General features: G+C 48.2%; 1 protein-coding gene across 2 annotated transcripts in view; it reads left to right on the top strand.

The window, feature by feature from the left end:
- Positions 1 to 2,677: 2,677 nt before the first annotated feature.
- Positions 2,678 to 15,855, top strand: part of ZDHHC9 (zDHHC palmitoyltransferase 9) — a 39,486-nt gene continuing 26,308 nt past the window's right edge. Inside the window, exons 1-2 of one of the 2 annotated variants that reach the window (XM_032785899.2) lie at positions 2,678 to 2,798; positions 5,421 to 5,686. In XM_032785899.2, the coding sequence (XP_032641790.1) occupies positions 5,520 to 5,686 (167 nt within the window). In that variant the 5' untranslated portion in view covers positions 2,678 to 2,798; positions 5,421 to 5,519. The remainder of the gene's footprint in view (positions 2,799 to 5,420; positions 5,687 to 15,855) is intronic. The other variant, XM_032785890.2, reaches the window with a different exon arrangement.

The raw sequence follows: 15,855 nt of genomic DNA, 5'->3' as shown, positions 1-15,855 counted from the left end.
AATCTGACTCTATCCCATGACTCTGACAGTAACTCCAACACTCCTCTTCACCATACTCCTTAACCTGACTCTAATTTCCTAAACTAACCCTTGCCCATGTCCTCTACCAGCTATTGCTAACCTTACCCTAAAGTTTAGCATTCCCCCGACCCTGAAGCTCACCTCAGTGCTAAACCTCTCTCTAGCCAGACGGTAGGGGTGGTGTTGGTACAGACTGAATTTATGATGGTGTCAAAGGGAACAAATACTTCTCACATTTGAAAAATCTGCCAAAGTGGATCCTAGCAGATCAGAATCCCACACTTGAGGAGCTGCCACAAAGAATTCTCTGCTGCCCAGCCCATGACATCTAGCTGGGGCACAGACATGAAAAGCACTGCATCTGGACAGCAGTGGCAACAAATACCTTAATTGCCTTCAGGACTGAGCATGATAAGTTTATGGAGGGATTGGTATGACTAGACTGCCTACAGTGGTGTGTAGCCAGCTGATCTGCAACAGGTAGCAGCAAAGATCTCTAGCAGCTGCTGATGGGATACTAGATAGGGAAGGCTCTGAGTTACTACAGAGAATTCTTTCCCAGATGGCTGGCTGCAGGATCTTGCCCACATGCTCAGGGTCTAACTGATATTAGGGGTCATGAAGGAATTTTCCCCCAAGTCAGATTGGCAGAGACCCTGGAGTTTGTGTTTTCCTCTGAAGCATGGGGCACGGGTCACTTGCTGGCTTGAACTAGAGTAAATGGTGGATTCTCTGTAACTTGAATTCTTTAAATCATGATTTGAGGACTTCAAAGTAACTCAGCCAGGGGTTAGGGGGTTATTATGGGAGTGGCTGAGTGAGGTTCTGTAAAGGAAGTCAGACTCAATGATCATGATAGTTCCTTCTGGCCTTAAAGTGTATGAGCTGAGTGGAATTCATGCACAGAGAGTGAGGCAGTCTCTGAGGTAGCAGGGCCTCAGAAAGCCATTTTGGGCTTTCTAGATAATTATCAGCTCCAGAGCCCCACCTGGAACTAGATGGGAAGCCAGAAGAATGAGCCCAGGAATTGTGTGCTCACTCATTTTAACCCTATGTGGCCATTTGGCACTAGTTGCAGCTTCTGAGTTTTCTGCCAAGGAAGCTGTAAGCAGAATAAATTGCGATATTTCATCTTGCAGAGAACAAAAGTTACTTAATTTCCTGAAAAATCTGGACCAGTGACCTATACCAAGTGGTGGGCAGTTGAGTGAGTGCAGCTCAGACTGAGGTTTTATTTCTGTCTGATTTACAAATAAGCTAGCTCAGATCTGCGACATTCTCTGTGGCACTGGGGACAATTCTGAAGCAGAAACGGGGAAAAAGGGCCTTCTTTTTTTGTTTGTGTCACTCAGGCTGTCCTGAATGTGTTGGGGAAGGTCTGCTTGGCAGCACCCTTTTCGTGACGGTCACCAAGCTGCAGGCCCTATGGCCAACTTTTCATAGGCACTAGGGTATGACTCCAGCTGGGTAGTAGAACCTTTGCCCCCATGCCAGTCTTATACAGGATAGTGGTCTTGGTGTTTGGTCCTTTCCACAGAGGGCGAGGGTCCCATATCTTAGCCTTTCCAATCTCACTGTGTGCTGAAGACAGTGAGATGGGAAAGAGGAGCCCACCGGCTCCACCAGAAGATTCCTAAGGTAAGACATAGCTGGAATCGGGGTTTGATGAGGGGCAGGGTAGCAGCCACTCCTAAAGGGAAGGAGGTGGGAAAGGGGGCAGCATATTGGGCAGGGGCACATGTGAGGATGGGGACATCAGTCATCCCAGGGAGCTGGGTTGTGTAAGCCTCAGTGGCCAGGCCCGAGCACTCTGGTAAAGGGACAGAATGACACCATCTCCATCCCTCAGGCATGGGGATGCAGAAAGCAGGAGCAAACAGAAAGGGCTGGGAACTGCCTGCTACAACTGCTGGGGGAACAGACTGTCTGTCAGCATGGGCAGCAGCTCTGATTGGCCGCTTGTTTTCATCAGGCAGGGCAATAGGGAAAGGCAGCCTATAAGACAGGGGTTCCCTGTAAACCCCTGAGTTGACAGCTCTGAACTGTGTGGGGCCTGAGGCATGGCATGGCGCAGCGCTCAGCTCAGCTCAGCTCAGAGCTTTGGGGGCCAGCTAGGTAACCTGGGTCAGGCTCTTGGGCACCTTGAAGATGCACACCAAGATCTCTGCCCCCTAGGCCTCCCACAGTCCTTAGACCCTGTGCCCCACCCCCAGACTCCTGCCCCCCCATCCACTTGCCCCTACCCCCCAGCCCCTATGCTGCGCTGCCTGGCCCTGTGCCCCCCTGGCCCTGTGCTCTCTAGCCCCTTGGCTATGCTCTGGCCCTGTGCCCCCAGCCCAGTGCTCCCCATTCCTGGGCCCGTGGCCCCACCCGTGTGCTGCACTGCCTGGGCTGCGGGCCCAGGGCCGTGCCCTCCATTTCCTAGTCCTTGGGTCGCACCCCCGGACCCCTGTCCTGGGCTCCCACATCCCTTAGGCCGCGCCCACGGGCCCCTCATCTCCTAGCCCCTGAGTCGCACCCCCGTCTCTGGTCATTTCTCTCTCTAGGACCCAGTGATGTAGGAGCGGGGTGGAGGTGAGAGTGACAGACGTCTCAGTCAATAGGAATGCGTTCCATTGGGGGCGGAGAGTCAGGTCGAGACGGGCCAATGGTAGCCGCTGCCGCGTCCCACCTCATCGGGGTGGCCTCTCCTGAGTCCGGACGCCGGAGGGAGCGAGCGGCCCGGCCAGGCTCGGCTGGGCCTGGCCTGCGGAGCCGGCAGTGTGACCGCCCGCCAGGTGAGGGGACCCTGGGGCCGAGCAGGTCGGAGGGACGGCAGCGGGGTGGGATGGCTCGTGGTGCCTGGGGAGGTGTCACAGCTCGGGGGGGAGAGGAGGAGCGGAGCGGAGTGGAGTGGGGGCGTCGCGGCTCGGGCGGGGAGAGGCGGGGGGCGTCGCGGCTCGGGGGGGAGCGGAGTGGGGGAGAGGCGGGGGGGGCGAGCAACGTGGGGTTACCGCTCAGGAGTCGGCGGGTCACGGTTGGGCTGAGGGAAGAGTGTACCCACTTGGGGGGAGGGGGCTGACTGAGTCTGGGGGTTGTGATTTGGCTCCTTAGACGGAGCAGCCTCGCCTGGAGTGCAGCAGAGCTCCAGTCCCCGGAGTCCTTGGCTCAGGGCTTAGAGGCCATTAGTGTGAGGCCTGGAGTTCCCCATTCCAGCGGAGCAGGCATTTAGCTCCCACTCTCTGCTCCCCACCCATTGTGCTCCTTTCCTCAGGTGAAGGTCTCTGCAGGGGCAGAGGTGTGTGCTGCCACTCTCCCTGCTCTCCTTTGGATCCAGCTAGCCTGGTGTGCGGTATCGACAGATGCCTCTGTACTGCCCTGTCTGGCTGTGCAGAAAAGTCCAGAGAGCCCTATGTGGGATGATGGGTTGTCTCTCCTTGTGCGCTGGGGAAGATATTCTTCTCCTCTGTTCATTAGTTTCTATCTCTGTTGTCTCACCCACCAAATCTGTGGTTTTTGTTTAGCTGTTTTTGTTTACCCCTTTTCTCTGTTTTTCTCTGCTGAAGGGGCTTTGTGCAGATTCTGGATTTGCACTTGTCAGAGTCCATGTGTAATGTAGCTACAAAAATGGCTTTATAATTGTGCTCCATATCTTTAGCTTTCATTTAAAAACAAATTCTCCGCCCAAGATGAATGTGTGAAGTGCTCCCTTCCCTTATCTGGGTTGGGGATGGACCTGAAACCTAGTGATGGCAGCTTAAATATAAACATTAACTGTTTCTTTGCCACTTAATGTACTTAGCCAGATTGTCCACTGCAGTGAAAGATATTTGAGTAGGGAAGAGTCCAGTGCAGAAACTGCTTATTGTTGAGATGAGAGACTAGAAGTTCTAACTCCTCAGAGTTACTACCTTCAGACCTTTCTCACAGGAGGCAGGGAATGAAGGTCTGCATCTTCTCCCACATGCTAAAGGCATCCCCCAAACATCTTTTTACAAAGCAATTTTTGTTGGTAATATCAAAATAATGCTGCAAACTAAAAACTTGATGGTGATGTAAAACATAATATAATATATTTTTAAGAACTAGAAAGAGGATGCTATACTATTGTATTTTCATATTGAATTAACTATAAGCCTCAGTTCTACATTTATATGAATCTGCCTCAAAGTGTCCAGGGTGCAACACCAGTGTGCCCTGCAAACCAGGAGGCCGTGTTCCTAAGGTGGTTGGGTGAGAGGCTCCTCTCCTACAAACTTCAGGAGGTCTGCAGTGGCAGGGACGCTGTGGTTGGCAGAGAATTAGAAAAGCGGTATAATGAGGCAAGAATGGATAGACCAAAGAAAATCCCACAGTTCTACCCCTTATGAGTTCAGTGTGTAAATCTTTGTTGCTAAAGTAGCTTTAGCTATGTGGTGCACACCTGTCTTTATTCCCTAACTGCACCCTGCATTTTTAGCCAGTTGAGGATAGTTGTGATGGGAAGAGAACTTGGAGAGGGTCTTTGCTGCCTGAATCCACGTCTGTTAGTCTATAAGGTGCCACAGGATTCTCTGCTGCTTTTACAGATCCAGACTAACACGGCTACCCCTCTGATACTTGAATCCACATGATTCATGCAACACGTAATTTAGGTCTAACATGTTGCATAGGGGTACAGTGTCTGAGCCCTCTTAGACGGACCATAATGGATCCACGTTACCAGGAAACCCCATTCCAGACTGTAAAGTGTAAGTAGTGGTCTGCTGTCTAAGGCCCAGAAGGTGGGAGTCAGGAGACCTGAGTTCTAATGCTACCTCTGCAACTGCCTACTTAAAGATCATACATATAGTTAATGTGAGTTCCATGGCTGAAAGAGGGATGAGAGAAGGGATGGTTTGTTTAGAGGCATGGGACTTGGACTTGGGAGACTTGGGTTCTATTCCTGGCTTTGTCACAAATTTCCTGCATGTCCATGGGCAAGTCACTTAATTAGTCTGTGACTCAGTTCCCTGTTTGCAAAATGGGGATAATACATGCCTACCTGGATATAAGTTCACTAATGTTTGTGTGACATGTATTTTAGTGATGGGGCAATATAAGTACCTAGACAAAGTGCAAGATATTAAGATTTCTCTACAAGATATGCTGTGTGCCATGACCTCATGAGGGTGGATATAAAGGCAGAACTCTGGAGCTACAAAGGCTGTCCTCTCCCCATTAGGCAAGGCTGACAATTCCTGTCAGCTGCAGATATCCTGCATAGAATGACTCAAGCTGTGAGAGCTGGTTGTGTGCGGAGGAGCTGGATTTGAGGTGGTGAGAAGAATGTTGTGCCTCTAATTGTAAATTGAGCAGCTCCCTTGATCCATGTGCTATTGGAAGGCACTGCTGCATAGCATCCAAGCCCATAGTTATGTCCTTGTGTCTCATCTCTTTAGTGGCCGTGACTGGACTTTTGATGATGCTGTGTTTTTCAACGAGGGTGAAGCAGAAGCTGGACTTCGGTTGGTTTCCCTACGTCCTGTGAAGAAGCAGTCATGTCGGTGATGGTGGTGAGGAAGAAGGCGATGCGGAAATGGGAGAAGCTGCCAGGCAGGAACACCTTCTGTTGCGATGGTCGCATCATGATGGCCCGGCAGAAGGGCATCTTCTACCTGACGCTCTTCTTAATTCTTGGCACCTGTGCCCTCTTCTTTGCTTTTGAGTGAGTTCATGGTGGGCTAAGATCCCTGCTTTTGGAGGAGTTTATGGGGCTGAACTAATTGCCATAACTTGAGGGTGAGGGAAGGAATTTGCCCCCTATCCTGGGGGCTTGTGGGTTGGGATTTGGGTAAAGGAAAGAAGGAATTTCCTGCCAGCCTCAGGTTCTTATTAGGGCTAGCTAGTATATTGAGATTTTTGGTGTAGCTCACCAGATTAAAAACCAGTTTTTGCAGGGAACCTGCTGGGTTCTGCTCAATCCTTTCTGAAAGCTAGAAATCTCCTATGGAGTCTCAATTTGTGACTTGGGACCATTTATTGGAAAGATAGAACCAGTAAGTATGTGAGGTTTTGAGCTCATCAGGGTTGTGTCTTTGGTCATGCATGACACCTTATTACTGTGGTACTCCTCTTACAATTAGTATAGGCACAAAAGTTTTGCTGGTTTAAAAATTTCTCTTGGTTAAACCAGTGTAACTTGCATGTGTAGACAAGGCCTTGATTCGTTGTCATTGCATTTCTCCCTCCTCTCCCAAGGTGGGAGTGGGCTGGCAGTCCAGTGTGGTGTGAAGAGGGTTGCTGGAGGTGCCACCTCATTAGCCAGTGTGGTGTACTGTGTCACTGTTACTGTGAATGGGAGTGAAAGTTAGTTGATCTTATGTGGCCTGCATTGAGGAAGGAGACTTAATGGAAGAGGACTCAGTTTGTGAATGGCTTGTGATTGTCTCAAGATTGTTGCAAATCTCTGCTGTCTCTTGAGGGCTCATTTACAGCTGCTTTCTGGGGGACCAGCTCTGCTGAGCCTTGCCTCCTTCAGGGTATTTGTGATGCTGGCAGGTATCTGATAGTCAGAGTATCATTCAGGACAAACACGATGGGTTTTACAGATGTCTCTGAGCTGATGGGCCAGTGCATGCTTTAGAAAACAGAGGAAGGGGACCTCTCTTGAGATCATTTTCTGCAAACTAAACCAACGTTGCCACTTCTAAAACCTGCTGTTTGCTGGAGATGATGTACAGTGTTTGGCAAACAAAATTTCCACTTTGATAACCCAGGCGTTTATGGATTGCTCATTCACTGGCCTAGACATGTCACCCCAGTTAGGTATCTTTTCTTGATTTCTTCCTCAAAACTTTACCTGAACCTGGCTTGCTCCTCTAGATAACGGATATGGCTGAAACCCCTTCAGTGTTGATGGCCTTTCTGGAACATCCTATAGAGCAGTGGTTCTCAAACTTTTGTACCGGTGACCCCTTTCACACAGCAAGCCTCTGAGTGCGACCCCTCCCCTTTATAAATTAAAAACACTTTTAAATATATTTAATACCATTATAAATGCTGGAGGCAAAACAGGGGTTGGGGTGGAGTCTAACAGTTCACGACCCCCCATATAATAACCTTGCGACCCCCTGAGGGGTCCTGACCCCCAGTTTGAGAACCCCTGCTATAGAGACATTTGCCAGGTTTCATGTGTCTTAGCAGTAGCAGTGAAGGGACTGTCAGGTCATAGGCAAGCTTCGACCTGTAAAACTAGGGTGACCAGATGTCCCAATTTTTGTAGGGATAGTTCTGATATTAGGGGCTTTGTCTTATATAGGCATCCATTACCCCCCACCTTTCACATTTGCTATCTAGTCACCCTATATGAAACTGTTTTTTCTGCTTCATTGACACTGTCTGTTTCTGTACAATGGGTGTAATGTAAGCATGACATTGGGAATCCAGACTTCTGAGTTCTAATCTTGGCTCTGTCACTGACTCAGTCTGTCCTCCTAGGCAATGATACTTACCTCTCTTTATTCATTTCCTCCTCTGTAAAATGGGCTAAGACTTCCTGCCTTGCAAGGTGTTGTGAGGATAAATGAATGTGTATAAAGTCCTGCTGTTGTGTAAGTGCTTATTATGATGGATCCCTGCAGAGTCTGGCCAGCAGTGGAAGAGCAAGCCATGTTACTCTGCCTTGCACACTCTGCAGTCACTATTATTGGTGATCGTGTATTGAGGCCTATTGAACCAAGATTGCATTTGACTTTTAAATGTGTAAGATGTGTGATTACCTCCCCTCCACATACTAGGTGAGCCAGAGGCCTCTGGAGGGCTCCCTTCAATCCATTCATGTCAAGAGATTCCATGAGACATACCTCTCAAGGGCTGTCTGCCCTGTGTGTGTGTGTGTGTGAGAGAGAGGGGGAGGGGTGGGGCTTAGGGCAGTCTAGTCTGTGCTCTGGGGAGATGCTGGGGTGTCTTTCTCTTTCTGCGGTAGTTTGGAGTTTCTCTTTTTAATGCCATAGATTCTGAAGAAAATTCCATCTGTTACAACTGATTGTTTTGAAGAGAGGGGAATGAATGTTATGGGCGGAAATGGCTTTTCTAATATCTCCTGACCAGACCCATGATGAGGGGTGTGTATGTTTTGAATGCGTATTTAATTCAGCTAAAGCATTTGTATGGTCACACCTTAGTTGGGAGATAAACAAGCCTTTGGAATGCCTGGAATGGAGAAGTGTCAAATGTAGTTTTTGAGTCAGCAGTGCCTTGTGAACTTTCTCCTGTGCTGGGCAGAATCAGAACCCCTCAGCTTGGCTCTGATTAATGCCGCTGACTTGTGGGTTAATATTTTCAACACTTCCCTCTTTTTAGTGTCTCCCGCCCAAAAAAAGGGGGGAGTTATATCCCAAATGCTGCTGTCTTGCTGCGTCTCTGGTCAAATGACTTGGGAACAGATCACCCTCGTTTGCAAATATTCTTTGCATTCTTCCACTCTGAGGATCTGAGTGTTGTCTCTGGAATGATACAGGAGACTGGCTTTTGGGCTACCCAAAGTGTCCTTTTGAAATTGTGCTGAAGCAATGTAAGTGTTCACAGTAACTTCTCAGGAGTTGTCATTGCAGACAGCTGGTGAAAATCTCCCTTCACTGTATAGGAATAGTGAAAAAAACAATGTTAGGTTGAAAGGAATAGATTGAGATCCTGAAAATAGTACTGGAGGCCATCCCTTTGAGTGATATGGCATTGTAATATATTCAGAAATTGGGGTCCAGAGATGGAAATCCTTCTGAACAAAGAGACGTTTAATAAAGAAGAGAGAGAAATAAAGGGGAAATGAGACATACAAATGCACGAATAGTATAGAGAAGGTAAATTGTGCACTTGTATTTATCCTTTTTCATAATATAGAAATAAAATGACATCCCATGTAATTGATAGGCAGTAATTTAAAAACTGTTAAGGATGTAGATTTTTACACAATACATTGTTAAACTGTGGACCTGATTGAGGCCAAGCATTTAGTCAGATTCTTCTATTAATTTTGCTGTCATAGATTGAGAATATTCCCAGTTACATTAGGGGAAATGTATAAGGAATGCAAACTTTCCTGCTTCAGAGGCTAGTCTTGATGACTGTCATGTGTGGTGTGTTTTTTTTTTTTTTGTTTGTTTTTTGATGCACGGTAGGTTGCAGGGCTACTGCTAGCAGGTCAGGCTTCTGTACCAACTATGGACTAGCCACAGAGCTTCCATCCCAGAGAGAGACACTAAGGTCCTTCAATGTTCTGCGAGGTATGGCTGAGGCAACCTTAATAAGGTGTTACACACATGGCCGCCTTCTATCTGAACAATATAATGCGTCTTAACATTCCATTACATCTCTCCTTTAAGTTCTACATTCCTGTCATTTACAAAATTTGCACTATTGCACTATCTTTGAAATTCAGTATGGATCAATCTGTTAAGTGTCTCTGAATTGTGCTGGTTTTTTAATTACATTACCTGAATGCATAACAACTTAGTCATCGTTCTGTCCATTAGTTGCAACAACTGGCAGTGGTAGGTTTCAAGTCCTTGAGACTTCATGTTCTGTAGAGTTTGCTCTGTTTGTTCTTTCTGAGGGACGTACTGTAGCTGTTGACAGTTTCTGTTGAACGCTCCATTTTTGGTCTTGGTCTCACATGATCTGAGTGCTGAATTTTTTTCTTTACGACCACTGGAGTTGTCCATCTTTTTTTATTGCATGTTTAGGTTCCTTGAAGCTACCTCTGGAGGATCTGTTAACAGCCTTTCTCAGAGATGGGATACTGGCTTCCATGGCTCTCTAGTCTGGCAATTCCTGTGGTTACACAGGGAGGCCAAAGCCTAGGGAAAGACTAGGGCATTGTCTTTGTTAGGGGAAAAAAGGAGTTAAGTAACTCGAGGTAAAATCAAACTATAAACTACCTTATCTTCACTAGGATTTTATCTCATTAATTACCATTTTAGCTAACACAGTTAAGAACTATATGTCTGCTGATAGGCCTCCAGGGATGCAGGCAGGTACACAGCTGGAAGACCAAGGTCCAGTGCAGTCTGAACTGAAAGACAGCCAAGGTGCAATAACCCTCCAGTAAGGGACTCCAGGCTTACCTAAAGGGCTGTGAGGGGTATAGGTAAAGGAGCGAAGTCTTGGATGGAGGTGCCCAAGAAGCTAGTGCAACTTAGGGCCAAACCTGTATGGGCAGATCAAGATTGGGGGCACCTGGACATCAAAAAGGGGCCACCCCATTGGGAAAAGCCTTACCCACAACTTGGGATATACCTCTTGTCTAGTCCCTGTGGTCTGCTTTTCATGTGTGCAACCAGGACAACTACACTAAGATTGCCCCTTTATCAACTATAGCTATAGTCAAGTCTGGATGGCAGAAATCCAGATGCAGAAAAGGGCCCCTGCCAACCTGTTTGAACCAGTATAGATTGATGGGAAGGCAGTCACTAGGCTGGTGGACTTGGGGTATAGCCAGATCCTAGTGAAGGACCAGTTAGTTGGTTTGGCGACATCTTGAAAGAATAGGGTGGCTGACTGGCTGGCTACCTGATGGAACAGCTCACTTTCACAGACAGAAGCATTTTTGGAACCATCAAAATTGGTGGGGCTAGCAGAGGAAGGGAACTCTGGTGAGGGGACTTCCAGCCAGATCAGGGGACCTTCAACTCCCCGAGCCTCAGGAGGCTAACGTTCTAGTCCAAAACACTGGTTTTGTCCAAGAGCAGTGAGCGGATCAGATGCTAAGTTGGGCTGTGATGAATGGGGTGGTGGTAGATCCCCAGTGGCTAAGGCAGTGGCTGTACTTTGAGGTCAGGGATGAATGGATTTAAGCCTTGAATGAAATGGGCAGATGGGAGGTAAGAACTCCACTCCTAGCCCTGGGAGTTAGACAGGAAGTCTTACAACTAGCCCATTCAATTCCCTTTGCAAGATGCTTGGGAAGGAAAAAAACGTAAGTTGGGTAGTGGTCCACATCTACTGGCCCATGTATGCAGAGATGTCTGACTACTGTGCCTTGTGCCAATTAGCCATTCTCCCAAAGCACCTAAAGAATTCTTCCAAAGCACTCCTTAGTTGAGGACCCTTTTGAGATAATAGGGATGGACTTCATGGAACCCCTGAAAAAGAATGCTCTGGGGGTGTTGGCATATTCTGGTCATCCTCAACTACGTGATCTAGTATCCCAAAGCCACCCTCTTGCACTGTACAAATGCAGCTACTGTCCTGGTGGAACTCATAAAGCTCTTTGTCCAGATAGCAATGCCATAGGAGATCCTGATCAATCAGGGGACTAACATCATAGAATGTCAGGTTTGGAAGGGACCTCAGGACGTTATCTAGTCCAACCCCCTGCTCAAAGCAGGACCAATCCCCAGACAGATTTTTGCCCCAGATCCCTAAATGGCCCCCTCAAGGATTGAACTCACAACTCTGGGTTTAGCAGGCCAGTGCTCAAACCACTGAGCTATCCTCCCTCTTTCATGTGCTATCTTTCAAGCTCCTATATGGCTGGCTGTCACAGCATATCCTAGCTCTGCTTTGCAAAACCTGGGAAGAGCAAGGACCACAGACTACGAACATAGTACAGTATGTTCACCAGCTAGGAGAAATTTAAGACTTTAGGACAGTGGTGCGCAACCTGTGGCCCATGGGCTGCAGCCCGTCATGGTAATCTGCTGGCTGGCCGTGAGCAGACAGTTACTGACTACAGACAGTTACTGTAAACAGACTGTCTTGCGGCCGCGCCAGCAGATTACCCTGACGGGTCGCAGGTTGCCCACCACTGTTTTAGGAGCATTCATCAAAGAAAACCTGCTAAATGCCCAGGGGGCTCAAAAAAGCCTACAATTGAGGGGCCTGATTGTGGTGTTCAAACCAAGTGATTGGGTACTATTATTACTGCCTAGCTCAGAATCCAGATTACTGGCCTATGGCAACGGTCATTTGAGGTGGTGAGACACGTCGGTCCCGCAGCCAAAGAAAGGAAAGAAAAAACCCACATATATACCACCAGAATCTCTTTAAAAGCCTGGAAAGTCTTCAAGGGGCTTCATAGCCCTTTATCCTTTGGATCCTGAATTAGGACCCCAGGCACCCTTGACCCAAACAACCAACTCTGTACAGATGGGAGAGATGCTTCAACCCAAATAAAAAGCTGAGGTGCAGCAGCTAGTTGACTCTTCCCCACTGAGTTCTCATCCTTACTAGGACCAGCCAACTTGGCATACCACCATATCGAGATGGTGTCGTGACAGTGTGCCCAGGAGACTCCTGGGCTCTCTCCTGTATAATGTGGGACACAACTGGGATGAACCACAGGCTATGCTTACCCTGGGAAGAGTTGCACAGTGAATGGAGAAGCCCTATTGTGCTTGTGCCAAAGCCAGAAGGCACAATACATTTTTGCATTGATTTTTGAAAGATCAGTGCAGTATCAAAATTCAACACGCATACAATGCCAAGGATAGATGAGCTGTTGGAAAGTCTGGGAGCTGCCAGATATATAAGTGCCTAAGATTTCACAAAAGGATATTAGTAAATATCCTCGATGCCAGGATCCTGGAGGGGTGTGTGTGAGGGATCTGCTTTTTCCACGCCTTTTGGCTTATATCTGTTAAGAGCACTGCCCTTTGACTTGTGTGGAGTAGCAGTAACTTTTCAGAGGCCAATGGACCACATTCTACAGCCATATAGGCAATACATGCTTGGATGATTTTACAGCCGAGATTGGGTTAACCAGGTAAAATAAGTCTCAGCAGTCCTTTTGTCCCTCACAGTTGCAGGCCTGATTGCAAACCCAGCAAAATGTAAAGGCCACATATCTAGGCTATACTATCGGAGAAGGCCGAGTACAAACACTGGTCAACAAGGTTCAAGCTTTGGCATCCTGTCCCAGCCCCCTGACAAACAAACAAGTATGGTGCTTCTTGGGACTGGCCTGGTATCGGTGTTTGTCACTGTTGTAGCTTTGCTCATGTGTGTTGTAAAGGTTGGATGTTCAAAAAAGGTTCAGTGATCTGAGGCCTGTGACAAGATCTTTAAGACACTAAAGGATTATATGGCTCAGAAACCAGTTCTTTATAATCTAGACTTCTCAAAAAGTTTCATACTACAAACACAGGCCTCAGAGATAGAGGGGAGGACAGCTCTTTCTCAAGAGGTTGAGGGAGAACACATACGTCGAAAGCTGTACCCGAGAGAGAAGCTATTCTGTCATTGAGAAAAAGGCCCTGGCAGTTAAATGGGCCATGGACTTCAAGGTATCATCCACTGGGGACCCTTTTTCTCTGGTCATGAACCATTTAGGTGTCTGAGTACCATGAAAAACACCAATCCAAGGGTAAAGTGCTGGTACCTGTCCCTACACCCTATAGCTTCCAAATATTCCATTGGGCTGGTGAGATGAATCGAAATGCTGATTTTTTTAATGTGATCGTGGAGATCCAAACACCAGCTAACAGCACCCTGGCCCCCTCCGTTTCTCCCCTCCCCCCCCAACTCCAAAGGTGTGGGGTGAGATAGGAAAGATTTAAGAAGGTACTCTGGAGTCGCCCAACCCCACTGCATCTGCAAGTCATGTCAAGAATGGAGGCGTTCAAGAGTGGGGAAGCTCAGCTGAGCAGTGGGCAGCTCTGAGTGTATGCGTAAGCTGTGAGCTAGGGATGTGATTCCTCTGCTTATGTACAGGTACATTAATGCTGCTTGAACTAGCCTGAGTGTAACTAGTAGTGTAGCCACGGTAGCACAGGTAGCATCAGCAAAGGCATGGCTGAGCCGTGCTGAGTACATACCCACCAGTTTCAGGCTGGTTTGTACTCGCACAGCTGACCTGTACTCAGGGCCGGCGCTACAATTTAGGCGACCTAGGCAATGGCCTAGGGTGCCAGAATTTTTGGGGGGTGGCATTTTGCCGAGGGGGCGGTACGCGGCTCCGGGGGACTACCACAGTCGTGCCGGCGGACGGTACGCTGCTGTGGCGGCTCCGGTGGAGCTGCCGCAGTTGTGCCGGCGGACGGTGCACTGGTCTAAAGGCTCCGGTGGACCTACCGCAGACATGCCTGCAGCAGGTCCACCGGAGCCTTTAGACCAGCGGACCACCCGCCGGCACAACTGCGGCAGCTCCACTGGAGCTGCAGGGGGCGGCGAAATGGCCGTCTGCCTAGGGCGTCAGAAATCCTGTTGCCACTCCTGCCTGTGCTACCATGGCTACATTGCTATTTATACTTGTGCTAGCTCAGTGTGTGCTAACATATGCATACATGCCCCTATCTTCTAATGTAAATGTAGCCTGAGAGCAGGGCAGAGTGCTGGGCCTCCCTGCTCTCAGGGAGAAGTCTGGCGGAAAACAGAGCCTACCTCTGCCTAAAAGGAGGCCCAAGTCCTCTGAGGTGAAGGGGGCTGTATCATATTCCTCTGCTGCTGACCCAGTGGCCTTTGACCCAGTGTGCACCCCATCCATGTCCCCTCTGAAGGAAGAGAGGCCAGCAGCCTAGCTTGAACTGGCTGCAGGTTTTTGTTTGTTTTCCTACTCCTCAGTTGCTTTCCCCCTATGACTCAAGAGGGGGGAGCACCCAGAGGGAAGCGGCTAAAGGACTGAGGCTGCATCCCTTTTAGAGTGCTACTGGGCACCCCCACTTGAGCAACTCTTCACCTCCATCAACACTCCGAGCGAGTGCTGTTGAAAGACCAGAACCCTAACAAGGCTAGTTCATATTGTCACTCACTCTGGGGGGAGGTTGGTAATGTGGGTACTGGTGCCTTTCATTACACATGCTCCCTTGTGTTGCTCTGTAGGTGACCTGGCTGAGAGTGTCTCCGTAGACTCTGTGTTAAAAGGAAATGCTCAGTGCACTCTTGCTTTCTGATGCTCTGAATCTTGCACTTGCTCTGCCCTGTGTAATTTAGAAGCACTAAATGGGCTACATGAGAGGATGAGCTTTCCTGTTGCTCGGTGTTCTGCTTCAAACCTGAGGGCGGAATGGCCCTGACTTTACCAAACACACTTGTTCTTCCTGTAACCATCTGACCATACACCCAGAACAGATCCACAGGCCTGTCTCCAGTGGGGAGATTTGGTTCAGGTTCAAAATGCATATATGGATCATACTTTCAGCTTTGTGGCCCTTCTACTGTGGTTTTGGTTTAATTCTCCACGTGTAGTGCATTATTGCAGGGAGGGGGGAATCTATGGGCTTCCTCCTATGGCCAAAATAATCCCTCTGACTTTCCCCAGTGAAGTAATTAGATTGCGTAGCTGAGTGGATAAGGTACATTTCAAAGTGAATTTCATATTCTGCTGAGGCGAGGTCTATATAACTTGTCTCCATTCTCCCCTGCCCCATCAATGAGATATAAGTGAAATCATACCAGTATTATAAAGTAACAAACAAAAATCTGGTCTAAAATAAGCTTTTTCTGAATGTAGCTGTCTTTCTGCATGTCACTTCTTTATGTGCCTGAATGCTTTCATTTGGCATTTTTATGTAGGTGGTGTTCTAGATCCTTTGAAGGGCATGCTCCAAATTCGTCTCTGTCCCACATGTCGTAGTTACCTTTTGGCTTCTTCTGTCATATTTCCTTTCTGTGGTGGTTTATCTATCAGTTGTTGCTCTGACTGCATTTCCGCTCAGCACAAGTACCACTTGCAGTGATGCTGCCGCAGCATGGGCTTCATTGTGAGCTGCGCAATCTGGCCTGGGACCCTGGGCTCTTACTTGAGTAGCTAGCCTGTCCTGAAGTCTGTGCTGCCACAGCTACAAATCTACCAGTACCCCGACCTAGACAGACTAAAGCTAGTTTGAATATGTATGTCAACTCATGCTGCCAGTCACCTTGAATTGCACTCTAGACATACCTATGACTCCTATACTGAAA

The sequence above is a fragment of the Chelonoidis abingdonii genome, chromosome 8 (genome assembly GCF_003597395.2).
Source record: "Chelonoidis abingdonii isolate Lonesome George chromosome 8, CheloAbing_2.0, whole genome shotgun sequence".
NCBI classification, from domain to species: Eukaryota; Metazoa; Chordata; order Testudines; family Testudinidae; genus Chelonoidis; species Chelonoidis abingdonii.
This window is presented reverse-complemented; position numbering and strand designations above follow the sequence as displayed.